Source organism: Salmo salar, chromosome 19, assembly GCF_965601325.2.
Source record: "Salmo salar chromosome 19, fSalSal1, whole genome shotgun sequence".
Lineage (NCBI taxonomy): Eukaryota > Metazoa > Chordata > Actinopteri > Salmoniformes > Salmonidae > Salmo > Salmo salar.
Genome location: NC_138309.1, coordinates 42766132 through 42793363, shown reverse-complemented (window position 1 = coordinate 42793363; position 27232 = coordinate 42766132). Strand labels below are relative to the sequence as shown.

The following is a 27232-nucleotide window of genomic DNA, read 5'->3' as shown; positions in this document are numbered from 1 at the left end:
TATGTATATATATATATATACCAGTACTATATAGTACATCAAATCTGTACTATGCAGTAGATTTGTTACTTGGTTTAAGCACATTTCTCTTCGGGGGGGTGGGGGGGCTTCTGAACGAGCCGAAGTGACATCACACTAGGAAAGCTGCTCAGCATAGATTGGTTCAGCCCAGTGACTGACTTCCCAAATTAGCAATAAGAAAACAGGACATTTGTTCATTTTTATTTATGTATATCCACAATGTGGAAACCAAGAGTTTTAAAACACAAGTTAATTGTTTCTATCTATCTAACAGTATATAGCACATAGCTCGGGCTAAACCTGCTCTGAGAAGTACACTACGGAACAGGATCAATGAGTTAGCCAGCTAACTAAACGGGCACGGTCTAGACGACTCAACAAAAACACATATCCACCTGTAGCTTTCTTTATGAACCGGACAATCAATAGTTATTTATTGTTTATCAAAGTTCACTGGCTAACTAAATTGATCCTGTTTTATAGTAGATCCCTGAAGGTTAAACCAGGCTATAAAAATCGGTTCTGCCTCACTTTGGAAGAAAACTAAGCTGGTCGTTGGTTCCGTCAGTGGAATATTGTAACGAGCTGAAGAGAGCAACATCACATCATGATTACTGCAGAACAACTTGAAATAAAGAGAATTAAAAAAAATAATATATGGATTTGGTATCATCCATTTAGATTTTTACCAGATTAATCCGATTCCGTAGTAATTGCTAGTATTCTGTTCAACCACAATACGCCTAAAATATCAATAAAAACATTGATCAAGTCTTACACTATTAAGACTCATTTTTACACGTCCGAAATGGTGTCCTATTCCCTATTAGAGTACTGAGCCCTATGGGCCCCGCCCAAAAAGTAGTGCACTAAATAGGGAATAGGACGCCACGTGGGACACAACCGTTTTGCACAGTTGGTCTATTCCGTCCTGACTGAGCCACGATATGTTTTCTGTACATAGTAACCCACCAGGTTCAACAGCACTCTGGGTGGCAGTTGGGACACTGTCGTTTGTAACAATGCTCCATAAATCATCTACACGGTTTACAATATCTACCTCTACGTGATGCAGTATCTCGCTAGTGTCAATATTCACGTCGTAATTGAAGACAATCCCTAAACCCATCTGAAGCCATCTAAAAACGGGACACAGGTTACAGAGTTGGCAGAAAGGAGAAAATCTTCCTACAAAGCTTATTATTATTTTTCCTAAATAAAACAAATGTTCAAACCAACCAACAGACTGTGAAACAACCTTTTGTACAGTGATGTAAACACCAAAATAAAGAGGCTTGTCTTGAGATGAGAGTCACTACAGAAGCTAGCTAGAACACAGAGACGGGCCAGTCAGAGCAGGGACAGGGTCACAGAGACGGGCCAGTCAGAGCAGGGTCACAGAGACGGGCCAGTCAGAGCAGGGTCACAGAGACGGGCCAGTCAGAGCAGGGGCCAGGGTCACAGAGACGGGCCAGTCAGAGCAGGGGCCAGGGTCATAGAGACGGTCCAGTCAGAGCAGGGGCCAGGGTCACAGAGACGGGCCAGTCAGAGCAGGTGCCAGGGTCACAGAGACGGGCCAGTCAGAGCAGGGGCCAGGGTCACATTCAGGAGGCAAACGTTGTGGAACATTGTGGAACGTTGTGGAACATTGTAGATAGAAATGTTAAGAAAAGAGTTGACATGATTCCTTATTCTACATTTCAGAGAGGCGTATTTGTTCTACATAACATATTTATATCTGAAGGTTCAACAACGTTGTGCCCGCCCCCTGCTGAACGCGTCCATAGTAACAGGGAGTAGAGGCCTGGGGGAAACTACAGGTCACAGACCAAGAGTTCAAGGGTCGAGCTCTCCCTCTACCAAAGAACACGGTCCCACAGAGTCCTAGCCGGGAAAGGAGACCTGGCTGAGGTAGCACAATTACGGAAACTTTCCCAAAGTTCCTAGGTTTTTCCAGAAATCCCTTATTCCAATGAACTTCTAACCAACATATTGAAAAACCTGCGAACTCTGGGACAATTTTGGGAATTTTGCAACCATAGTTGTGGGACACAAAACAGGGTAGAGGTTGGGCTGTCATATCCACTTCATATCTGCTTCCTGGGGGCATCCTCCTCTCCATTAGGGGCTCTGGACTGCCTTCTGCCATTAGGGCTCAGTCTGGAGCCGCAGTCCCACTACAGTCGCTCAGGGCAGAACAGGCCAGAAGACAGAGCGATCTTGTTGTTACGAGGGACTGTATCCATATTCCATGATCCATCCATCCACAGTTGTTTTTGTATGTCGAAACAAGTAGTTAATTGATTATTAAAGTTTTTCAGACCAACTTAAAAATAACCATGCCTTAAAATAAATACAATTTCCAAAAAAAGGCTATTTTACATTTTACAAATCCAGAGTTTTTGTTGCACAACAAAAAGGAAAAGCAGAGGAGTGTTTAGTTCAGTTTGTTACAGTGGTCATCGTCATGGTGACCACATTCCTTCTTTTTATTTTTTTTGTTATTTTTTTATTTTTTTACACAGGGTTGGAACCATCCAGAGATCGTCGGGACAGAGTAGGGGGAGACCAGAGCAGGCGAACAGCGTGTGTGATGCTGACAGACATTTCTCCTCCTCCTCTTCTTCATCTTCTTTATTAGGCTGCTTATTGTGACGAAGCCTCTAGGGCACAGAGACGATTAGGGGTGCAGGCAGAACAGGCAAAGGATTATGGGAAGGAAAGATCCCTCCTTCACAGTCAGCGCTAGATCAATAGTTGTAAGGGAGAGTTACCAGTCCTTTAGTAGACACACTCTCTCTGTGTGTGTGTGTGTGTGTGTGTGTGTGTGTGTGTGTGTGTGTGTGTGTGTGTGTGTGTGTGTGTGTGTGTGTGTGTGTGTGTGTGTGTGGTGTGTAGACAATGTAATAGTCTGTTCAGGACTTTAAGGTTAGTGGTCTATCCATGTCTTTTAAAGCTGTGTCAGTCCGTTTCAGCTCTATAGCTTAATTCACTAGGTCAGTGCATCCATCCAGTCGGTGAAATTAAACTTTAGTTTCTGCCATCTCAGTCTCTGCTTCTCTCTCCCCGTCCTCCGTCTCCTCCCTGACAGCCGTCTCCGGCGTCCCCTGATGTCAGTGCCGCACCTCGTTAGCGAGGAGACTGTCCTCGCCGCTCTGGAATAAAAAGGAGAATACTTTATTGTCCAATCACTTACAGAGTAAGAGGAACTCATCTTTATGCTCACAACGACCCAACACCCCCAAGGTTAAGCCCCGGGAGAAATTACAAGAATTGAAGCGCCTTGCTCAAAGGGCACGTCGGCAGGCTACCTGGAAGTCGGCCTCATTGAGGCTGTTCCCCACTTGGATGATCTCCTCGTCCTGCGAGCCCTCACTGACCCCGCTGCCAGCCGAACCCAGCTCGTCTAAGCTGGGGTCCTGGAGCACCGAGGCAATGTACATCTGCTGTTGTTGGGAAAGAAGAAGAAGAGAGGAGGGATAGAAAGGAAGGAAGAGAAAGGTCAGTGTGAGAGATGGATGGAGAGGTAATCTAGGCTGAGGAAACGGTACTTACCGCTGATTTATTGAAGGGAGAGGTGCGTGCAGGACGACCGTTCTCTACACCATCCACATTCTCCACGTCAATCTGTGGGGGGGGGGGAGAAAATACACACACAGTTAAAAAATATATATATAAATAAAACGCCACTGCAGAACATTCAGTGTTGATTGATACTATATCAGAAGGCATTTATCAGGGATGTGAGAAATGGACCACTTCACTTATTAACGTTTAAAACGGCCCTTAATTATTTATTTTTTTAATAAAAATAAATTCACAATGTAGAATAATAGTCCTAGTACCTATGTATGACTGCTAGGACCGGTAATGAAGATCTACCGACCACAACCCTTTACAGACAAAAACACAGCTACGGTAACGTATCCATAGAGACAACCCTTTATAGAACACAGTAACGTGTCCACAGAGACAACCCTTTATAGAACACAGTAGCGTGTCCACAGAGACAACCCTTTATAGAACACAGTAGCGTGTCCACAGAGACATCCCTTTATAGAACACAGTAGCGTGTCCATAGAGACAACCCTTTATAGAACACAGTAGCGTGTCCATAGAGACAACCCTTTATAGAACACAGTAGCGTGTCCATAGAGACAACCCTTTATAGAACACAGTAACGTGTCCATAGAGACAACCCTTTATAGAACACAGTAGCGTGTCCATAGAGACAACCCTTTATAGAACACAGTAATGTGTTCATAGAGACAACCCTTTATAGAACACAGTAACGTATCCATAGAGACAACCCTTTATAGAACACAGTAACGTATCCACAGAGACAACCCTTTATAGAACACAGTAACGTGTTCATAGAGACAACCCTTTATAGAACACAGTAACGTGTTCATAGAGACAACCCTTTATAGAACACAGTAACGTGTTCATAGAGACAACCCTTTATAGAACACAGTAACGTATCCACAGAGACAACCCTTTATAGAACACAGTAACGTGTTCATAGAGACAACCCTTTATAGAACACAGTAACGTATCCATAGAGACAACCCTTTATAGAACACAGTAGCGTGTCCATAGAGACAACCCTTTATAGAACACAGTAACGTATCCATAGAGACAACCCTTTATAGAACACAGTAACGTATCCACAGAGACAACCCTTTATAGAACACAGTAACGTGTTCATAGAGACAACCCTTTATAGAACACAGTAACGTATCCATAGAGACAACCCTTTATAGAACACGGTAACGTGTCCACAGAGACAACCCTTTATAGAACACAGTAACGTATCCATAGAGACAACCCTTTATAGAACACAGTAACGTATCCATAGAGACAACCCTTTATAGAACACAGTAGCGTATCCATAGAGACAACCCTTTATAGAACACAGTAACGTATCCACAGAGACAACCCTTTATAGAACACAGTAACGTATCCATAGAGACAACCCTTTATAGAACACAGTAACGTATCCACAGAGACAACCCTTTATAGAACACAGTAACATATCCACAGAGACAACCCTTTATAGAACACAGTAACGTGTTCATAGAGACAACCCTTTATAGAATACAGTAACGTGTTCATAGAGACAACCCTTTATAGAACACAGTAACGTATCCACAGAGACAACCCTTTATAGAACACAGTAACGTGTTCATAGAGACATCCCTTTATAGAACACAGTAACGTATCCACAGAGACAACCTTTTATAGAACACAGTAACGTGTTCATAGAGACAACCCTTTATAGAACACAGTAACGTATCCACAGAGACAACCCTTTATAGAACACAGTAACGTGTTCATAGAGACAACCCTTTATAGAACACAGTAGCGTGTCCACAGAGACAACCCTTTATAGAACACAGTAACGTATCCACAGAGACAACCCTTTATAGAACACAGTAACGTGTCCACAGAGACAACCCTTTATAGAACACAGTAACAGTAATGTGGCCATAGCACAATTGATAACTGAAGATAATTACAACATTTTTTATTTTACATTCAGAAGTGTCTTTTCAGACAGTTGAATTCTGCCCTGGCTTACACTATATATACTAAAGTATGTGGACACCCCTTCAAATTAGTGGATTCGGCTATTTCAGCCACACCCGTTGCTGACAGGTGTATAAAATCGAGCACAGAGCCATGCAATCTCCATAGACAAACATTGGCGGTAGAATGACCCGTACTGAAGAGCTCAGTGACTTTCAACGTGGCACAGTCATAGGATGCCACCTTTCCAACAAGTCAGTTCGTTAAAATGTCTTCCCTGCTAGAACTGCCCGGGTCAACTGTAAGCGCTGTTATTGTGAAGTGGAAACGTCTAGGAGTAACAACGGCTCAGCTGTGAAGTGGTTAGGACACACAACTTCACAGAACGGGACCGCCGAGTGCTGAAGCAAGTAGCACGTAAAAATCGTCTGTCCTCGGTTGCAACACTCACTACCGAGTTCCAAACTGCCTCTGGAAGCTACGTCAGCACAATAACTGTTCGTTGGGAACTTCATGAAATGGGTTTCCATGGCCGAGCAGCTGCACACAAGCCTAAGATCACCATGCGCAATGCCAAGCTTTGTCTCGAGTGGTGTAAAGCTCGCTGCCATTGGACTCTGGAGCAGTGTAAACACATTCTCTGGATTGATTAATCACGCTTCACCATCTGGCAGTCCGACTGACAAATCTAGGTTTGGCGATGCCAGGAGAATGCTAATTGCCCCAATCCATAGTGCCAACTGTACAGGAATAATGGTCTGAGGCTGTTTTTCATGGTTCGGGCCCCTTAGTTCCAGTGAAGGGAAATCTTACCGCTACAGCATCCAATTACATTCTTGACGATTCAGTGCTTCCAACTCTGTGGCAACAGTTTGGGGAAGACCCTTTCCTGTTTCAGCATGACAATGCCCCTGTGCACAAAGCGTGGTCCATACAGAAATGGTTTGTCGAGATCGGTGTGGAAGAACTTGACTGGCCTACACAGAGCCCTGATCTCAACCCCATCGAACACCTTTGGGATGAATTGGAACGCCGACTGCGAGCCAGGCCTTAATCGTTCACATACTTTTGGTCAAGTAGTGTATAGTGTGCAATTGTTTCCTTGACAACAATAATCATCCCTGATTGATGTGCTGTTTTTAATGGTATGGTAGCTAGAGGTGTTTTATTTCGACTAAATATAGTGGTGCGTCAGTCTAAGTAACGTAATAAAAACAATCCCCATCAAAACCCATCAGTTTAAGCTAGAGATATGTCAGCCTTCCACATCTGCTGTGAAAAGGTCTTTGTCAGATCATGAGACATCTCAAAAACCGGTCTTCCAAAAAAACACTAAAAAACGTCTGAACGGCTGGGGTACAAACTAATACGACCCCTCTACGGAAAGGGGAGACTCTCACAAACACCATGGTGTTCTCCGTTTTGCTCTACGACCCCCACAAGTGTCACGGGACTCATCTGAAGGTAACTCATACAAACACATGGAAGTATAGAGATATATATACATATTTAACCATCTGAAGATAACCAATATAAATGCATGGAAGTATGGAGGTATATATAGATATTTAACCTTCGTCTGAAGGTAACCCATACAAATGAATGGAAGTATGGAGGTAGTTTAGTGCCAACAAAGAGGCTAAACATAATTATAATCCTGATCTTTCTTAGATATAAACCAGACACTTCAAAACCTTATTCCGCATGATACATTTTTTTACTGTCTTTAAAAAAAAAATTGTTTATGAAAGTGCTATTCAATGTGTTTCTATGGGCTATAGTTGTAAAGGCCAAATTCAAGATTTTATCAAAATGTTGTAATATTGTTTTGGGGGGGTTCCCCCTAAAGGGGTCCTAAAATTCTAAATCAAATAGCTAAATGTTCCATGTTATGACCATCTTAAAACAATTCCATATGACCATCTTAAAACAATTCCATATGTTAGCTAGGATAGTCTACAGGCAACAGACCGAAAAGCAGGCCAGTGTGAGGGAGAGAGAGGGGGGGGGGGGGGTAGGCAGAACTGTGTACATATGTCTTGGTAAGCTGTATCTCGCTATGTCTTGTCTTGTATGCCTCTCAAATTCCCCACAGTAGCCTAAAGTCAACCTCCTCCTGTCTGGTTTTATTTAAAATGACAAAACTTTCCCCAGGACTTCGTAGCCCATCATCTAGTTGGATACAACAAGAAAAATAATCTGTTTTGTGATAACTGCACTGTAATTGAATTTGTTGGGAAAACATTGTTTTTCGGTTAAGGATTTTTCTTAATGTTAACGATCCCAACGTTGTTTTAACATTTAAAACGTTAACACCCCTAGCCATTAATCCTCTAGAACCTAAATTCCCCCCGATGAGATTTTAAGATTGTAATTTACACTTGTCTATAAATGCATCATTTGTCTCATATTGCATACAAGATCCTTATGGTACAAGAGAATGTGTTCTCAATTACTTTCCTGGTTAAATGAATAAAATATAAAACACTATAAGAAGAGTCTCTCTGGCTGGTGGGTTTTTACCTTGTAGTTGTGAGCGCTGAGATATTTGAAGTGTCCGAAGCAGACATGGGACAAGCAGACGATGATGGTGATGATCAGAACGATGAAGGTAAACATAGAGGTAGGGGCTGAGAAACCTGAGAGAGAGAGAGAGGAAAGATGAAGAGGGAAAAAGACAGAGAAAAAGGAGAGAGAGAGAGAAATGATGAAGAGAGAGAGAGAGAAAATCAACATGTCAGTAGGATGCGTTCCCTATGGTCCCTAGTCAAAAGCAGTGCACTACGTAAAGAAACAGGTTCCCATTGGCTTGTTCAAAAACAGTGCACTACATCGGGAATAGGGTCCCATTTGGGGCTCCCGACTGGCGCAGCCGGCTAAGGCACTGCATCTCAGTGCTCAAGGCGTCACTACAGACCCTGGTTCGATTCCAGGCTGTATCATAAACGACTGTGATTGAGAATCCCATTGGGCGGCGTACAATTGGCCCAGCGTTGTTAGGGTTTTCCCAGGGTAGGCCGTCATTGTAAATAAGAATTTGTTCTTAACTGACTTGCCTAGTTTAAATAAAGGTTCAATACATTAATGTGACACACCCTATATATGAGATAGTCTTATGACCCAGAACGGCCACTAGATGGCGACCTCATACCTGTGCGGAGAGTGGAGAAGAACAGGAGCCAGAAGAGACAGAGGATGGGTGCTGCCACCACCTGGTTGACGGCCCCAGAGTGGATCTTCTTGTCCAGCTTGGAGGGAAGGTAGGCATAGTACATGTTGTAGCGATCTGCCAGGTGCTTCAACAGCATGTACATCAGACCTGGAGAGAGAGAGGAGAGAGGAGAGAGGGGGAGAAGAAGAAGAGAGAGCACGAGCAAAAGAGAGAGAGAGGGAGGGGGAGATGGGAGGAGAGCGAGAAAAAGGAGAGGGGGAGTGAGGGGTAAAGAGGAGCAGAGACAGACAGTGAGTGTAACTATCTTCTCCATAAGCCCCCCTACAGGGGTCCTCTCCCTCTTCATTAACAGTGGATCTCAGCCCCCCCCTGAAGATGACGATAAGTCAGGACAATACATCACCTCACTAAACCAGTTAGTAACAGTGGATCTCAGCCCCCCCCTGAAGATGACGATAAGTCAGGACAATACATCACCTCACTAAACCAGTTAGTAACAGTGGATCTCAGCCCTCCCTGAAGGTGAGGATAAGTCAGGACAATACATCACCTCACTAAACCAGTTAGTAACAGTGGATCTCAGCCCTCCCTGAAGGTGACGATAAGTCAAGACAATACATCCCCTCACTAAACCAGTTAGTAACAGTGGATCTCAGCCCCCCCCTGAAGGTGACGATAAGTCAGGACAATACATCACCTCACTAAACCAGTTAGTAACAGTGGATCTCAGCCCCCCCCGAAGGTGACGATAAGTCAGGACAATACATCACCTCACTAAACCAGTTAGTAACAGTGGATCTCAGCCCTCCCTGAAGGTGACGATAAGTCAAGACAATACATCACCTCACTAAACCAGTTAGTAACAGTGGATCTCAGCCCTCCCTGAAGGTGACGATAAGTCAAGACAATACATCACCTCACTAAACCAGTTAGTAACAGCGGATCTCAGCTCACCGAAGGGGACGATGATTGGACAGGTGATGCTGTATGTCATGACCACAGTGAAGACACACATCATCCAGGCATAGGCCGCCCCAAACTGGAACTCATACGCCTGGTGCTGCAGAACATAGAAATAGAGTTATAGAACTGGAACTCATACGCCTGGTGCTGCAGAGCATAGAAATAGAGTTACAGAACTGGAACTCATACGCCTGGTGCTGCAGAGCATAGAAATAGAGTTATAGAACTGGAACTCATACGCCTGGTGCTGCAGAGCATAGAAATATAGTTATAGCACTGGAACTCATACGCCTGGTGCTGCAGAGCATAGAAATAGACACAACTGGAACTCATACGTTTGGTGCTGTAAAGTATAGAAATAAAATATTAGAACGGCAACTCATTCGCTTAGTGCTGCAGAACATAGAGATATAATTATAGAATTGGAAAACTTGATGATGCAGAGAGACACACATTAACATTAGCCTCAGTTCAACAAAAGCATAGCTTGTCATGGTTGGGGTTCATTCCATTTTAATTTAGGAAGTAAATTGAAAATTCCAACTTCCTCATTGCTCTCCTTATTGGAATTTCAGTTTTCTTCCTGAATTGATTGTTTTGTAATAGATTTGACCCAGACCCAGTAGCATTTAACCAGAGATGAAGAAGTGAAGCGGGAGGCTTGACTCCGACCCCAAATCTGCACATTTATTCTCATCGTTAGAGCGGTCAGTCGACTATCTTGTCACTTTGATATAACTATGTGCATCCTAGATGCGATGTAGTTTATTATGAGATGTAGTTTATTATGTGACAGGTCTTCATGGCCACTAGGTGGTGCTCCTCTACTCACCCTCTTGACGTTGCGTCTCTCGGCAGCAGAGCGGGCCAGACACAGCCGGGTCATATACATGAGCAGACCAGGGATCCTCAGCAGATCCATGGCGTTACCGATGAACGCCGACGCGATGACATAGTTCACAAAGAACGCCCCGTTGTCAGGCAGGAACACACACCTGGGGGGGGGGGGACGACGACGACAGGAAATTACATCACAACAATAACATAGCTTTTTCACACTCGTGCCAACCAGAACCATACTACGCTGGATTGGATATGTTCTGTTCTAGTCACATTACCATTTCCGGCATGTTTGTGAAATGATGTGGGATGCGTAACCAGGCCAGGGGTATTAAATACTGACTTCCTCCTAGAGGACTAAACTAAAACCCAAAGAACAGACAGATCCATAAAGACACAATATGATGAGAGAATATGGAAGCTGTTCTGATTGTCTGCTAACAATGATCTCCTCTAGCACAAACAAGGCTAAGATAAGAAATACAATGTTAGATTATGAGGGATGGGGGGGAAGACAGGAAATGTCATCACAACAACAATATTACTCACTGAATCTCAGACCCTAGGCACTTGTGAGACAATTCAATAGGTGTGGTAACTCATTCTAGCCCTGTTGGCCAGGTGTGGCAACTCATTCTAATCACTGCCAGGCTCCAACCCCCACCGCCAGGCTCCAACCCCCACCGCCAGGCTCAAACCCCCACCCGCCAGACTCCAACCCCCACCCGCCAGACTCCAACCCCCACCCGCCAGACTCCAACCCCCACCCGCCAGACTCCAACCCCTTCAAATTTAGTTCTGGACCTTGAAGTCAGTTTCAATGGTTTGTTTCATTCTTCCCCTATAATCAGGTCTGATTTAGACCCGGGACAACAGGTGGTCTGATTTAGACCCGGGACAACAGGTGGTCTGATTTAGACCCGGGACAACAGGTGGTCTGATTTAGACCCGGGACAACAGGTGGTCTGATTTAGACCGGGGACACCAGGTGGTCTGATTTAGACCGGGGACACCAGGTGGTCTGATTTAGACCGGGGACACCAGGTGGTCTGATTTAGACCTGGGACAACAGGTGGTGCAATTACTGGTCAGTATTCCAGACCTTGTAGGGTAAGATTTGAATACCCCTGACCTAGGGGGTTAGGGGCTAGGCTGCTAGGGGTTTAGCTCTTCCTAAAAGACTACGTTAAACAAAGACCAGCTGGTTCCATAAGGGACGCATCAGAGAATATGGAAGCTGTTTGGATTATAGACAGGTCGAAGATAGATAACTGTTACAAACACAACTAAAATAAGACTGACAGCTTTAGATTACGAGCCAGAACGTGGCCCGACGAGCCAGAACGTGGCCTGATGAGCCAGAACGTGGCCTGATGAGCCAGAACTTGGCCAGCAGAGACCACAGTGTACAAGGTAAAGGCTCAAAGCTCCCTAGATGGCAGGAACCTAGGAAGAAACCTAGAGAGGAACTAGGAACTGCTACTTACTCAAACCTCACAGCAGCGTCAGCCAGGAAGCGCTTGTCAAACAGCCATCGGAAGAAAACGTCCAGACTGGAATGAAAAAGAAAACAGTTCAGTTGTCAGAGCAATAGAGGAGGTGAAGTATGATGATCCATAAAGGGACAGATTACAAACACTCAAATGGGACATGATGTGAATCTGCTTAACACTCAGCATTAAGGAGATGGATTGGGGGTAAAGCCCTGTGATAGACTAGTGTCCTGTCCAGGGGGTGTCCTGTACATCACGCTGTCTCCCTACAGAAACAGGAGATGGACTAGTGTCCTGTCCAGGGGGTGTCCTGTACATCACGCTGTCTCCCTACAGAAACAGGAGACAGACTAGTGTCCTGTCCAGGGAAGTGTACTGTACATCAAGCTGTCTCACTACAGAAACAGGAGATAAGCTCCTGCCCTATGGGCCATTTCTGAACCGCACAAGGCTTCTTATTGGACTCCATTGAAAGTACATTTTGGTCCAGGGCTAGGCCAGGATCTGTGTTCGGGAAACTGTCCCAAAACGTTGCCTACTAGCTACGTCGTGAACAAACATACGTTAGGTAGAGGAGTTAACTGGCTGAGTAGTAAGTCGTCCTCTGTAGCAACGCCAGGATAGTGGGTTCGATTCCTGGGACAACATTTATGTCAAATGTATGCTTATATATATATACTGCTAAAAAAATAAAGGGAACACGTAAACAACACAATGTAACTCCAAGTCAATCACACTTCTGTGAAATCAAACTGTCCACTTAGGAAGCAACACTGACTGACAATAAATTTCAAATGCTGTTGTGCAAATGGAATAGACAACAGGTGGAAATTATAGGCAATAAGCAAGACACCCCCAATAAAGGAGTGGTTCTGCAGGTGGAGACCACAGACCACTTCTCAGTTCCTATGCTTCCTGGCTGATGTTTTGGTCACTTTTGAATGCTGGCGGTGCTTTCACTCTAGTGGTAGCATGAGACAAGTGGCTCAGGTAGTGCAGCTCATCCAGGATGGCACATCAATGCGAGCTGTGGCAAGAAGGTTTGCTGTGTCAGTCAGCGTAGTGTCCAGAGCATGGAGGCGCTACCAGGAGACAGGCCAGTACATCAGGAGACGTGGAGGAGGCCGTAGGAGCGCAACAACCCAGCAGCAGGACCGCTACCTCCGCGTTTGTGCAAGGAAGAGCAGGAGAAGCACTGCCAGAGCCCTGCAAAATGACCTCCAGCAGGCCACAAATGTGCATGTGTCTGCTTAAACGGTCAGAAACAGACTCCATGAGGGTGGTATGAGGGCCACTGGCGCCCTGTGCTCTTCACAGATGAAAGCAGGTTCACACTGAGCACATGTGACAGACGTGACAGAGTCTGGAGACGCCGTGGAGAAAGTTCTGCTGCCTGCAACATCCTCCAGCATGACCGGTTTGGCGGTGGGTCAGTCATGGTGTGGGGTGGCATTTCTTTGGGGGGGCCGCACAGCCCTCCATGTGCTCGCCAGAGGTAGCCTGACTGCCATTAGGTACCGAGATGAGATCCTCAGACCCCTTGTGAGACCATATGCTGGTGCGGTTGGCCCTGGGTTCCTCCTAATGCAAGACAATGCTAGACCTCATGTGGCTGGAGTGTGTCAGCAGTTCCTGCAAGAGGATGGCATTGATGCTATGGACTGGCCTGCCCGTTCCCCAGACCTGAATCCAATTGAGCACATCTGGGACATCATGTCTCGCTCCATCCACCAACGCCACGTTGCAACACAGACTATCCAGGAGTTGGCAGATGCTTGAGTCCAGGTCTGGGAGGAGATCCCTCAGCAGACCATCCGCCACCTCATCAGGAGCATGCCCAGGCATTGTAGGGAGGTCATACAGGCACGTGGAGGCCACACACACACTACGGAGCCTCATTTTGACTTGTTTTAAGGACATTCCATCAAAGTTGGATCAGCCTGTAGTGTGGTTTTCCACTTTAATTTTGAGTGTGACTCCAAATCCAGACCTCCATGGGTTGATAAATTGGATTTCCATTGATTATTTTTGTGTGATTTTGTTGTCAGCACATTCAACTATGTAAAGAAAAAACTATTTAATAAGATTATTTATTTCATTTAGATCTAGGATGTGTTGTTTAAGTGTTCCCTTTATTTTTTTGAGCAGTGTATATACACAGTGGGGGAAAAAAGTATTTGATCCCCTGCTGATTTTGTACGTTTGCCCACTGACAAAGAAATTATCAGTCTATAATTTTAATGGTAGGTTTATTTCAACAGTGAGAGACAGAATAACAACAAAAAAATCCAGAAAAACGCATGTCAAAAATGTTATAAATTGATTTGCATTTTAATGAGGGAAATAAGTATTTGACCCCCTCTCAATCAGAAAGATTTCTGGCTCCCAGGTGTCTTTTATACAGGTAACGAGCTGAGATTGGGAGCACACTCTTAAAGGGAGTGCTCCTAATCTCAGTTTGTTACCTGTATAAAAGACACCTGTCCACAGAAGCAATCAATCAGATTCCAATCTCTCCACCATGGCCAAGACCAAAGAGCTCTCCAAGGATGTCAGGGACAGGATTGTAGACCTACACAAGGCTGGAATGGGCTACAAGACCATCGCCAAGCAGCTTCGTGAGAAGGTGACAACATTTGGTGCGATTATTCGCAAATGGAAGAAACACAAAAGAACTGTCAATATCCCTCGGCCTGGGGCACCATGCAAGATCTCACCACGTGGAGTTGCAATGATCATGAGAACGGTGAGGAATCCGACCAGAACTACACGGGAGGATCTTGTAAATGATCTCAAGGCAGCTGGGACCATAGTCACCAAGAAAACAATTGGTAACACACTACGCCGTGAAGGACTGATATCCTGCAGCGCCCGCAAGGTCCCCCTGCTCAAGAATACATATACATGCCCGTCTGAAGTTTGCCAATGAACATCTGAATGATTCAGAGGACAACTGGTGAAAGTGTTGTGGTCAGATGAGACCAAAATGGAGCTCTTTGGCATCAACTCAACTCGCCGTGTTTGGAGGAGGAAGAATGCTGCCTATGACCCCAAGAACACCATCTCCACCATCAAACATGGAGGTGGAAACATTATGCTTTGGGGGTGTTTTTCTGCTAAGAGGACAGGACAACTTCACCGCATCATTTGACGGGGCCATGTACCGTCAAATCTTGGGTGAGAACCTCCTTCCCTCAGCCAGGGCATTGAAAATGGGTCGTGGATGGGTATTACAGCACGACAATGACCCAAAACACACGGCCAAGGCAACAAAGGAGTGGCTCAAGAAAAAGCACATTAAGGTCCTGGAGTGGCCTAGCCAGTCTCCAGACCTTAATCCCATAGAAAATCTGTGGAGGGATCTGAAGGTTCAAGTTGCCAAACGTCAGCCTCGAAACCTTAATGACTTGGAGAAGATCTGCAAAGAGGAGTGGGACAAAATCCCTCCTGAGATGTGTGCAAACCTGGTGGCCAACTACAAGAAACGTCTGACCTCTGTGATTGCCAACAAGGGTTTTGCCACCAAGTACTAAGTCATGTTTTGCAGAGGGGTCAAATACTTATTTCCCTCATAAAAATGCAAATCATTTGATAACATTTTTTATATCCGTTTTTCTGGATTTTTTTGTTGTTATTCTGTCTCTCACTGTTCAAATAAACCTACCATTCAAATTATAGACTGACCATTTCTTTGTAAGTGGGCAAACGCACAAAATCAGCAGGGGATCAAATATGTTTATTCCATGTGTAACTCTGTGTTGTTGTGTGTTGAACTGCTGTGCTTTATCTTGTAAATGAGAACTTGTTCTCAACTTGCCTAACTGGTTTAAATAAAGGTGATATAAAATAAAAATAAATATATGTTATCAATAAAAAGACATGTAGTACCTGCTGAGTCCTAGAGAGGGCAGCAATAAGACCATGAAGATGAGGAAGGTGTAACATTTATGCATGGTGGTCCTGTTTTCGCCAGACCTATTAGAATACATGAAAAGTCAAAACGATCAACATTACATACAACAGCTCTCTGTATGGGTCTCTACCAGGTAAGACAGGTCCCAGATCAGTTTGTGCTGATTTGCCGAATTCCTACATACTGGACCATAGGAGTTGGAAAGACAGCACCAAACAGATCCGGAACCAGGCTAACCAGGTGACAACAGAGAATACTTAGTTAATGATATAATGTAGCTCTTCATTCATTATATATACAGCACACAAACATCCCCTGATGTCCACTCCAATACTGTACACACAGAAAACATCCCCTGATGTCCACTCCAATACTGTACACACAGAAAACATCCCCTGATGTCCACTCCAATACTGTACACACAGAAAACATCCCCTGATGTCCACTCCAATACTGTACACACAGAAAACATCCCCTGATGTCCACTCCAATACTGTACACACAGAAAACATCCCCTGATGTCCACTCCAATACTGTACACACAGAAAACAGTGTGAGTGTCTTTAGGAGAGTTGTACCAGGTCCAGTGGCCCTAGAAGAAGGTGGAGTAGTGTGTGTATGTGTGTGTGTGTGTGAGTCGTACCGTGTCCAGTGTGTGTGTGTGGGGGTGTGTGGGTGGGGGTGTGTGTCACCAGGCAACAGCAGGGTGCATGTGACCTTGTCTAGTGCAGTAGTGCCTAGGTAAAGGTAAGTTGCAACGCCCGCTTACCACGTGCTTACATACTTTCGCTTACAACTCGCTGCCGCCTGCTAGCCCTTCTGGTGAATTGGGGAGCAACTTCATGCACAAGTCTCCCCTTGCCGGTACAAAGCTTCCTGTGGGGCCTCCTCGCGGCAGCACACGTTAACTGGTTGTCTTGAAACTCCAGACTAACCCGGCAGGGGATCTCGGAAGCAGCAGTGGGCCCCAGAGACGCATCCGTACAGGCCCACCTCTGTGTGGACACGCCCTGGCAGCCGTCAAGCACTGCCCCGCTGCCTTGTGGGTTAGTCTGGTACGACTAAAAGTTAGGGGAGCACACCTTGAGAGAAAAGCAGCGTGCTGGCGGCGCGCGGTGGGTGGATGCCAACAGACTGGGGATCCGGCAGCCTCCTGCAGCTGTGGAAGATACTGGTCGTCCTGGGTTTTCCCCCTCGCCACTGGAATTTCAACCATCCTACAGTGAAGTATCAGCGGCACTTTAAATAACTTCCTTTGCGCCAGTATCCACTTCTGACCTCGGTGAAGCCATCAACCGGAAACCGGACTAAAGCCTGGCGGCGTTGGGGTGTCTGGTGACGGGGGCAGGAGTAAATGCACCGGGAGTCCTTAAATCAGATCCCTGCACGCCAGCAGCACAGGTCTATTATGGGTCGCCAGCAGTTGGGACTTGGCAGTTGCTCTCGGCAGACCCCTGTGTGACTGAGCAGCCCTATTTAGGAGCCAGACTGCTCACCCCAGCTGGGGAGAGGCCTAAAAATTGCACTCACTCCTTCCTGGATAGGCTACCGCACACCTATCTGCAGTTCCACTCAGCGGTTGAAAAAATGCTAAAGAAAAGAATTCCCTGAAACTGGCGACATGGAACATCAGAACTCTTCTGGACACTGACAATAATAGCAATAGAACACATCGGAGAACAGCTTTGATTGGTGCAGAACTAAGGCGCTACAATATTGACATTGCTGCCCTGAGTGAGACCAGGTTCCTGGATGAAGGTTCCCTGGATGAGGAGGGAGAAGGTTACACCTTCCTCTGGAAAGGTTACCCTCAGGGTGGACAACATCAGCACGGTGTGGGACTGGCAATTAAGAACATCCTTTTACCCAGCCTCACCAAAACACCTGTCGGTATAAGTGAAAGACTCATGTCTCCCCTAGCCAAGATGCGTTATGCTACTCTTCTCAGTGCCTATACACCAACATTACCATCTGAAAATGAGGCGAAGGACTGCTTCTACCAGTCACTAGATGAGGCCCTTCACCGCATCCCCAGGAATGACAACATCTTTCTGCTGGGTGACTTCAACGCTAGAGTGGGACAGAACAACAGGATATGGAGCAGAGTTCTGGGTAGGCATGGTGTTAGCCAGCTCAATGAGAACGGCATGAGACTGCTAACTCTATGTGCCGAGTATGATCTCATTGTCACTAACATCTTGTTCCAGCAGAACAACAAATATAAAAACATCATGATGCAACCCACGCTCCAAACACCGGCACCTGATCGACTACGTCATAGTGACACGTTCTGACACTAATAACATCCTGCTGACAAGTGACATGAGGAATGCTGGACAGATCACCGTATGATACTGGCTAAACTCCAGGTGAGAATACGTCCTCCCCAACGCCTGCAGACGTCCAGCAAGAGCTGTCTGCACTGTATCCGGCTTGAGAAAGCTGCAGTAAGGGATGAGTTCCGTCGCTCTCTCGCTGAAATGCTGAAGGAGAATGAGCCTCTTCTGAGCACAGAGGATCCCATGGACCCAGAAGTGGGCATCTATCAGCTCAGAGGATCCCATGGACCCAGAAGTGGGCATCTATCAGCTCAGAGGATCCCATGGACCCAGAAGTGGGCATCTATCAGCTCAGAGGATCCCGTGGACCCAGAAGCGGGCATCTATCAGCTCAGAGGATCCCATGGACCAGAGGTGGGCATCTATTAGCTCAGTGCTCTATCAGGCAGCGGCCCACTTCATTGGCTACAGGAGGTAGGAAACATCAGGATTGGTTCGATGAGAACTCGGACACCATCACAACCTTACTGGACAATATGCACAAAGCAGACAGGGCCACTCTCAACAGCCCCACATCTGCTACCCTCCTCCAGCATCACGCAAGAAAGTGCAAACAACCTCGCATGCTCTGCAGAACAAATGATGGACAAATAAGGCACAGGAAATCAAAATGTATGCCGATGAAAAAACGCACCATTTCTACAAACTGAGCTAAAGCTATCTATGGCCCTAAAAATCACTCCATCACTCTACTGCAAACAGCTGATGGTCTGACTCTCTTGACCCACCAAAACCAGATCCTGATGAGGTGGGCTGCCCCACCAAAACCAGATCCTGATGAGGTGGGCTGCCCCACCAAAACCAGATCCTGATGAGGTGGGCTGCCCCACCAAAACCAGATCCTGATGAGGTGGGCTGAACCCCCAAAACCAGATCCTGATGAGGTGAGGTGACCACTATGAAGCAATACTCAATCAGTGCTCTCCTACAGACCACTCTATCCTGGAAGAACTGCCTGTCCGTCCACCCATTCAAGACCTCAACCATTCGCCAAACTTCCAAGAGGTGTTATCAGCAATCCGTTCCCTCAAGAACAACAAGCCTTGTGGCGCTGACAGCATCCCGGCAGAGCTGCTGAAGAAGTGAAGTTACTGCTGACAGCATCCCGGCAGAGCTACTGAAGAAGGGAGGTTACTGCTGACAGCATCCCGGCAGAGCTACTGAAGAAGGGAGGTTACTGCTGACAGCATCCCGGCAGAGCTACTGAAGAAGGGAGGTTACTGCTGACAGCATCCCGGCAGAGCTACTGAAGAAGGGAGATTACTGCTGACAGCATCCCGGCAGAGCTACTGAAGAAGGGAGGTTACTGCTGACAGCATCCCGGCAGAGCTACTGAAGGGAGGTTCCTGCTGACAGCATCCCGGCAGAGCTACTGAAGAAGGGAGGTTACTGCTGACAGCATCCCGGCAGAGCTACTGAAGGGAGGTTCCTGCTGACAGCATCCCGGCAGAGCTACTGAAGAAGGGAGATTACTTCTGAAAAACATCAGGACCTTTTCATGGCCTTCCACACTGTGAGCAGGGAACTACTATGGGGCATTCTACTCAAATTTGTCTGTCCAGACAAATTTGTCAACAATCTTTGCCAATCTTTGTTCCATGATGGGATAATGGCTCGGGTGGCCATAGGAGGCAAGAGTCAATGCCCTTTGTAGTAAGCATCGATGTGAGGCAGGGGTGTGTGCTGGCACTTGTGCTCTTTAACATCTTCCTCTTATGTGTCACCCAGCTTCTCCACAAGTTGCTTGAGGACAGCAGCGGTGTTGTGGTGGACTTCAGGCTGGATGGAAACCTACACAACATCAGGAGGCTCCAAGCAACCACCAAGGTTTCGACAGAGCGGGTTCTTGAGCTGCAGTATGTTGATGACTGTGCTCGTGGCCCACACTCCAGAAGACCTTCAGTCTGTCCTTGTAGCGTCTGTGAGGGTCTATAGCAGGATGGGACTGTCTATCAACACCACCAAGACAGAGGTGGTCTGCCAATGGAGATCCAGCCCTCCACCCACCATGCCTGTCTTCACTATTGAACACAAATCACTGGCAATAGTCTTGTCATCCAAATACCTGGGTAGCATCCTCTTGGAGGATTGCAGCATCGACCTCGAAATTCAAAACAGGATCAAGCAATCATCAGCTGCCTTCTGGAAACTCAGACACAGGGTCTTCCAAAACATGGATATCCACCTCCACAACAAAGTCGCCGTCTATCAAGCCGTTGGCATCACCACACTGGTTTACAGCTGTGAAGCCTGGGTCACTTTACAGCTGTGAAGCCTGGGTCACTTTACAGCTGTGAAGCCTGGGTCACCTTACAGCTGTGAAGCCTGGGTCACTTACAGTCGCCACAACAAGAAGCTTGAGCGATTCCACATAAGATGCCTGCAGTTCATCCTGGGATTCACCTGGTGCGACCGTGTGACCCATACAGAAACACTTGGTAAGACCAACTGTAAGAGTATGGAGGCCATGGTCACCCAGCACCAACTGCACTGGCTTGGGCATGTCATTAGAATGTCTCAGGAGTGCTAGCCGCGGAAGATCCTGTATGGCCAGCTGTACTTCGGCCGGCGGTCTGCAGGGGAGCAGATGAAAACGTTGCTGACGAAGCGCAACATCAAACCCACAGACCTAGAGGATGGTGCTGCCGACCATTCCAGCTGGCGGCAGCTCTGCCAGAGCTGTGGACAGAGGTGTGAGGAGGAGGGGAGCACAAAGAGACAGCAAAAACAGCTCAGGAGTTTGTGGATCTCGTAAATATTAAATAGTCCACATGGCTATTTGATTAATTGTTCAGCAGTCTTATGGCTTGGGGGTAGAAGCTGTTAAGGAGCCGTTTGGACCTAGACTTGGCGCTCTGGCACTGCTTGCCGTACGGTAGCAGAGAGAACAGTCTATGACTTGGGTGACTGAAGTCTGACATTTGTTTGGGCCTTCCTCTGACACCGCCTAGTATATAGGTCCTGGATGGCAGGAAGCTTGGCCCCAGTGATGTACTGGGCCGTACGCACTACCCTCTGTAGCACCTTTCGGTCGGATGCTGAGCAGTTGCCATACCAGGCGGTGATGCAGTGAGTCAGAATGCTCTCGATGATGCAGCTGTAGAACTTTTTGAGGATCTGGGGACCCATGACAAATCTTTTTAGTCTCCTGAGGGGGAAAAGGCGTTGTCGGGCCCTCTTCACAAGTTCCTTGGTGTGTTTGGACCATGATAGTTTGTTGGTGATGTGGACACCAAGGAACTTGAAACTCTCGACCCGCTCCACTACAGCCCCGTAGATGAGAATGGGAGCCTGTTCGGCCATCCTTTTCCCGTAGTCCACAATCACCTCCTTTGTCTTTATCACGTTGAGGGAAAGGTTGTTGTCCTGGCACCACACTGCCAGGTCTCTCACCAAATAATTCACAGTTAACTCAGAAGTGGAAGTCATCATCGGATACAATGGACTATCATAACGTGTGTGAGTCGTACCGTATCCAGTGTGTGTGTGAGTCGTACCGTATCCAGTGTGTGTGTGAGTCGTACCGTATCCAGTGTGTGTGTGAGTCGTACCATGTCCAGTGTGTGTGTGTGTGTGTGAGAGAGAGTCGTACCGTATCCAGTGTATGTGTGAGTCGTACCGTATCCAGTGTGTGTGTGAGTCGTACCGTATCCAGTGTGTGTGTGAGAGAGAGTCGTACCGTATCCAGTGTGTGTGTGTGTGAGAGAGAGTCGTACCGTATCCAGTGTGTGTGTGAGTCGTACCGTATCCAGTGTATGTGTGAGTCGTACCGTATCCAGTGTGTGTGTGTGTGTGAGAGAGAGTCGTACCGTATCCAGTGTGTGTGTGAGTCGTACCGTATCCAGTGTGTGTGTGTGAGTCGTACCGTATCCAGTGTGTGTGTGAGTCGTACCGTATCCAGTGTGTGTGTGAGTCGTACCGTATCCAGTGTGTGTGAGAGTCGTACCGTATCCAGTGTGTGTGTAAGTCGTACCGTATCCAGTGTGTGTGTGAGTCGTACCGTATCCAGTGTGTGTGTGTGAGTCGTACCGTATCCAGTGTGTGTGTGTGAGTCGTACCGTATCCAGTGTGTGTGTGAGTCATACCGTATCCAGTGTGTGTGTGAGTCGTACCATGTCCAGTGTGTGTGTGTGTGAGAGAGAGTCGTACCGTATCCAGTGTATTTGTGAGTCGTACCGTATCCAGTGTGTGTGAGAGAGAGTCGTACCGTATCCAGTGTGTGTTTGAGAGAGAGTCGTACCGTATCCAGTGTGTGTATGTGTGAGAGAGAGTCGTACCGTATCCAGTGTGTGTGTGAGTCGTACCGTATCCAGTGTGTGTGTGTGTGAGAGAGAGTCGTACCGTATCCATTGTGTGTGTGTGTGAGAGAGAGTCGTACCGTATCCAGTGTGTGAGTCGTACCGTTCCGTATCCAGTGTGTGTGAGAGTCGTACCGTATCCAGTGTGTGTGTGAGTCGTACCGTATCCAGTGTGTGTGAGAGTCGTACCGTATCCAGTGTGTGTGTGAGTCGTACCGTATCCAGTGTGTGTGTGAGTCGTACCGTATCCAGTGTGTGTGTGAGTCGTACCGTATCCAGTGTGTGTGTGAGTCGTACCGTATCCAGTGTGTGTGTGAGTCGTACCGTATCCAGTGTGTGTGTGAGTCGTACCGTATCCAGTGTGTGTGAGTCGTACCGTATCCAGTGTGTGTGAGTCGTACCGTATCCAGTGTGTGTGTGAGTCGTACCGTATCCAGTGTGTGTGTGTCGTACCGTATCCAGTGTGTGTGTGTCGTACCGTATCCAGTGTGTGTGTGAGTCGTACCGTATCCAGTGTGTGTGTGTGAGTCGTACCGTATCCAGTGTGTGTGTGAGTCGTACCGTATCCAGTGTGTGTGTGAGTCGTACCATATCCAGTGTGTGAGAGAGAGAGTCGTACCGTATCCAGTGTGTGAGAGAGAGTCGTACCGTATCCAGTGTGTGTGTGAGTCGTACCGTATCCAGTGTGTGTGTGAGTCGTACCATATCCAGTGTGTGAGAGAGTGAGTCGTACCTTATCCAGTGTGTGAGAGAGAGTCGTACCGTATCCAGTGTGTGTGTGAGTCGTACCGTATCCAGTGTGTGTGTGTGAGTCGTACCGTATCCAGTGTGTGTGTGAGTCGTACCGTATCCAGTGTGTGTGTGAGTCGTACCGTATCCAGTGTGTGTGTGAGTCGTACCGTATCCAGTGTGTGTGAGAGAGAGTCGTACCGTATCCAGTGTGTGTGTGTGTGTGTGTGTGAGAGAGAGAGTCATACCATATCCAGTGTGTGTGTGTCTATGTGTGTGAGTCGTACTGTGTCCAGTGTGTGTATGAGTGAGAGAGAGTCATACCATATCCAGTGTGTGTGTGTCTATGTGTGTGAGTCGTACTGTGTCCAGTGTGTGTATGAGTGAGAGAGAATGGTACAGTGTCCAGTGTGTGTGTGTGTGTGAGTGGTACCGTGTCCAGTGTGTGTGTGTGTGAGTGGTACCGTGTCCAGTGTGTGTGTGTGTGAGTGGTACCGTGTCCAGTGTGTGTGTGTGTGAGTGGTACCGTGTCCAGTGTGTGTGTGTGTGAGTGGTACCGTGTCCAGTGTGTGTGTGTGTGAGTGGTACCGTGTCCAGTGGGCCTCGAAGAAGGCAGAGTAGTATACGATGGTGGGTAGCAGGGCGGAGAAGGCCCACAGCAGCAGGGTGGGGAAGAACTGGGTCACAATGGGGTTCTGGAGGAAGAGATGAAGAGAGGGAGGAGAGGAAGACCGGGAGGGAGGAGAGGAAGAGCGGAAGGAGAGGAAGGAGAGGTGGAGGATGAGGAAGAGAGGTAGAGGAGGGAGGGGTAGAACATTGCAGATGAAGGTTAACAGTTAAGGTTAGTTATAGTACAGACTAATGCCCTTTATCCACTATAGTGTCAACCAAACCATACTCTGCTGGCTCCTGTCCAGCTCAGTTACAGCACGGTGGGTGTGTAACCAGTCCAGTGCAGGACAGCTTGATTCAGTCGTGTGAAAAGGGTCAAACTGATCTGCGTCTCAAATGGCACTTTATTTCCTTATATAGTGCACTATATAGAGAATAGGGTGCACTATATAGAGAATAGAGTGCACTAAATAGGGAATAGGGTGCTGTTTGGAACGCATATTGACATTCGACCTCCTGAGCTTCAGAACGAGAGGTCAAAGGTGACTCACGTTGAGGTACTCGACAGGCTTGGTGACGTTGAACTTGTCCATGGTGGAGATGATGATGGCGGGGGTTGTGAGGAAGAAGAGGAGGAGGAAGAGGATACAGTTGATGATGAAGCATCTCAGCCACCAGGGGAACCCTCCTACTGACAAATGCTCCCTGGGAGAAATCAGGAGAGGACAGGTCAATCTATCAATCCAAGAATAGAATGCAACTTTATGATCCATACAGGGTTCATACACATTTTCACAGATTGAAAAGTAAAAAAATTCCATTACTTCTCCGTGACCTTTAACCAAATTTCCATGACCAACAATTGGCTGCGTCTCTATGTACATACAGAGTCCTCTGTAATTATTGGGACAATGACACATTTTTGTTGTTTTGGCTTTGCGCTCTAGCACTTTGGATTTGAAAATACAATTACTATGAGGTTAAAGTGCAGACTGTCAGCTTTAATTTGAGGGTATTTTCATCCATATCGGGTGAACCGTTTAGAAATTACAGCACTTTTTATACCTAGTCCCCCCCATTTTAGAGGAGCAAAAGTATAGGGACAAATTCACTTATATTTGTATTGAAGTATACAGAAGTTTAGTATTTGGTCCCATTTTCCTAGCACCCAATGATTACATAAAGCTTGTGACTCTACAAAGTTGTTGGATGCATTTGCTGTTTGTTTTGGTTTTGGGTCAGATAGGGTGGTTGACCACCCATTATCTCTCCTGGAGGGTGGTTGACCACCCATTATCTCTCCTGGAGGGTGGTTGACCACCCATTATCTCTCCTGGAGGGTGGTTGACCACCCATTATCTCTCCTGGAGGGTGGTTTACCACCCATTATCTCTCCTGGAGGGTGGTTGACCACCCATTATCGCTCCTGGAGGATGGTTGACCACCCATTATCTCTCCTGGAGGATGGTTGACCACCCATTATCTCTCCTGGAGGGTGGTTGACCACCCATTATCTCTCCTGGAGGATGGTTGACCACTCATTATCTCTCCTGGAGGATGGTTGACCACCCATTATCTCTCCTGGAGGGTGGTTGACCACCCATTATCTCTCCTGGAGGATGGTTGACCACCCATTATCTCTCCTGGAGGGTGGTTGACCACCCATTATCTCTCCTGGAGGATGGTTGACCACCTATTATCTCTCCTGGAGGATGGTTGACCACCCATTATCTCTCCTGGAGGATGGTTGACCACCCATTATCTCTCCTGGAGGATGGTTGACCACCCATTATCTCTCCTGGAAGAAGGTTGACCACCCATTATCTCTCCTGGAGGAAGGTTGACCACCTTTGATGTAAAACATTTCAACATTACAACCAAATACGTTTTATACCTTTTGAAATAATTTGCTCATTCAATATATCAAAGAAAAAATGGATATGGTAGGCAATACATATTTTTATTCAGCTGAAGCAAGCCCACTTTTCTAGTTTAGTCATATTTACCTTAGAAGTGTTTACTTTGCAGGCTGACTAGCATCTACTGAGTCACAATGTCTCATACATTCTATATACAAATCAACTGGAAGTATCTATAAAACAAGTTTTGAATAATCCAAAATAAAGGCTACATCTAATATTTTTTCCTAAAATTAATGTTCACGATTCACAATTTCTTATTTTGATTCACATGACTCCAACCTAAGGTGTATGTAAACTTCCGACTTCAACTGTATTACCTCAATTACCTTGACTAACCGGTGCCACATTGACTGTACCGTAACACCCTGTATATAGCCTCCACATTGATTCTGTACCAGTACCCCCTGTATATAGCCTCCACATTGACTCTGTACCGTAACACCCTGTATATAGCCTCCACATTGAGTCTGCACCGTAACACCCTGTATATAGCCTCCACATTGATTCTGTACCGGTACCTTCTGTATATAGCCTACACATTGACTCTGTACCAGTACCCCCTGTATATAGCCTCCACATTGACTCTGTACTGGTACCTCCTGTATATAGCCTCCACATTGACTCTGTACCGTAACACCCTGTACATAGCCTCCACATTGACTCTACCGTAACACCCTGTATATAGTCTCCACATTGACTCTGTACTGTAACACCCTCTATATAGCCTCGCTATTGTTATTTACTGCTGCTGTTTATTTGTTTTTCATATCTTTTTTTTTTTGGGGGGGGGGGGGGGGGGGGTTGTTCTTAAAACTGCATTGTTGGTTAAGGCCATGTAAGTAAGCATTTCACTGTAAGGTCTACACCTGTTGTATTCGGCGCATGTGACTAATAAAATTTGATTTAAAGGGTTGCCCGGCCCAAGCAGTCAAAGTGATGTAATTTAACCATTATTCTGCGTTGTAAATTGACATGGAATTGGGTGATTTTTTTTCTTATCGCTTCAAAACGGAAAATGGATGAAAATAAAATGGCAGTTTTAACATTAAGAAAAATTGTCACAACCTCTTGTAGGAGAAGATTTGAATACCCCTGGCCTAGAGGGGCTTCCACTCTATGACCCTTCACATACATACAGGACTGAGGCTGACACCAAGAGACGACGCCAGATATGTACAGTCTCAGCTGTGAGGTAATCTGATAACAGCACTCAGCAGTTGGCTAATCATCTACACCAGCTGTCACGAGTCAAGATCACTTCCGCAGTCAAAAAGAAAGCAGTCAGTCCACTCAGATTTTTTTTTTTTTTACATTAACCCAATAAAAACTGTTCTGTAGGAATGAGGTGTGTAGTAGCCCTAATACATTATCACAGCATATTGGCTATATGCCTGGTCTAAT

At 46.4% G+C, this 27232-nt stretch overlaps 1 protein-coding gene across 2 annotated transcripts in view; it reads right to left on the bottom strand.

The window, feature by feature from the left end:
• Window positions 1-206: 206 nt before the first annotated feature.
• LOC106578786 (mechanosensitive cation channel TMEM63B) overlaps window positions 207-27232 on the bottom strand; it is a 97677-nt gene continuing 70651 nt past the window's right edge. For both annotated transcript variants that reach the window (XM_045702296.2, XM_045702297.2), the window contains 11 exons: window positions 24461-24614; window positions 23886-23992; window positions 15907-15993; window positions 12013-12078; window positions 10518-10680; window positions 9677-9782; window positions 8702-8869; window positions 8074-8189; window positions 3577-3648; window positions 3333-3467; window positions 207-3176 (listed from right to left, as the gene is read on the bottom strand). In XM_045702296.2, coding sequence (XP_045558252.1) covers window positions 3135-3176; window positions 3333-3467; window positions 3577-3648; window positions 8074-8189; window positions 8702-8869; window positions 9677-9782; window positions 10518-10680; window positions 12013-12078; window positions 15907-15993; window positions 23886-23992; window positions 24461-24614 — 1216 coding nt within the window. In that variant the 3' untranslated portion in view covers window positions 207-3134. The remainder of the gene's footprint in view (window positions 3177-3332; window positions 3468-3576; window positions 3649-8073; window positions 8190-8701; window positions 8870-9676; window positions 9783-10517; window positions 10681-12012; window positions 12079-15906; window positions 15994-23885; window positions 23993-24460; window positions 24615-27232) is intronic.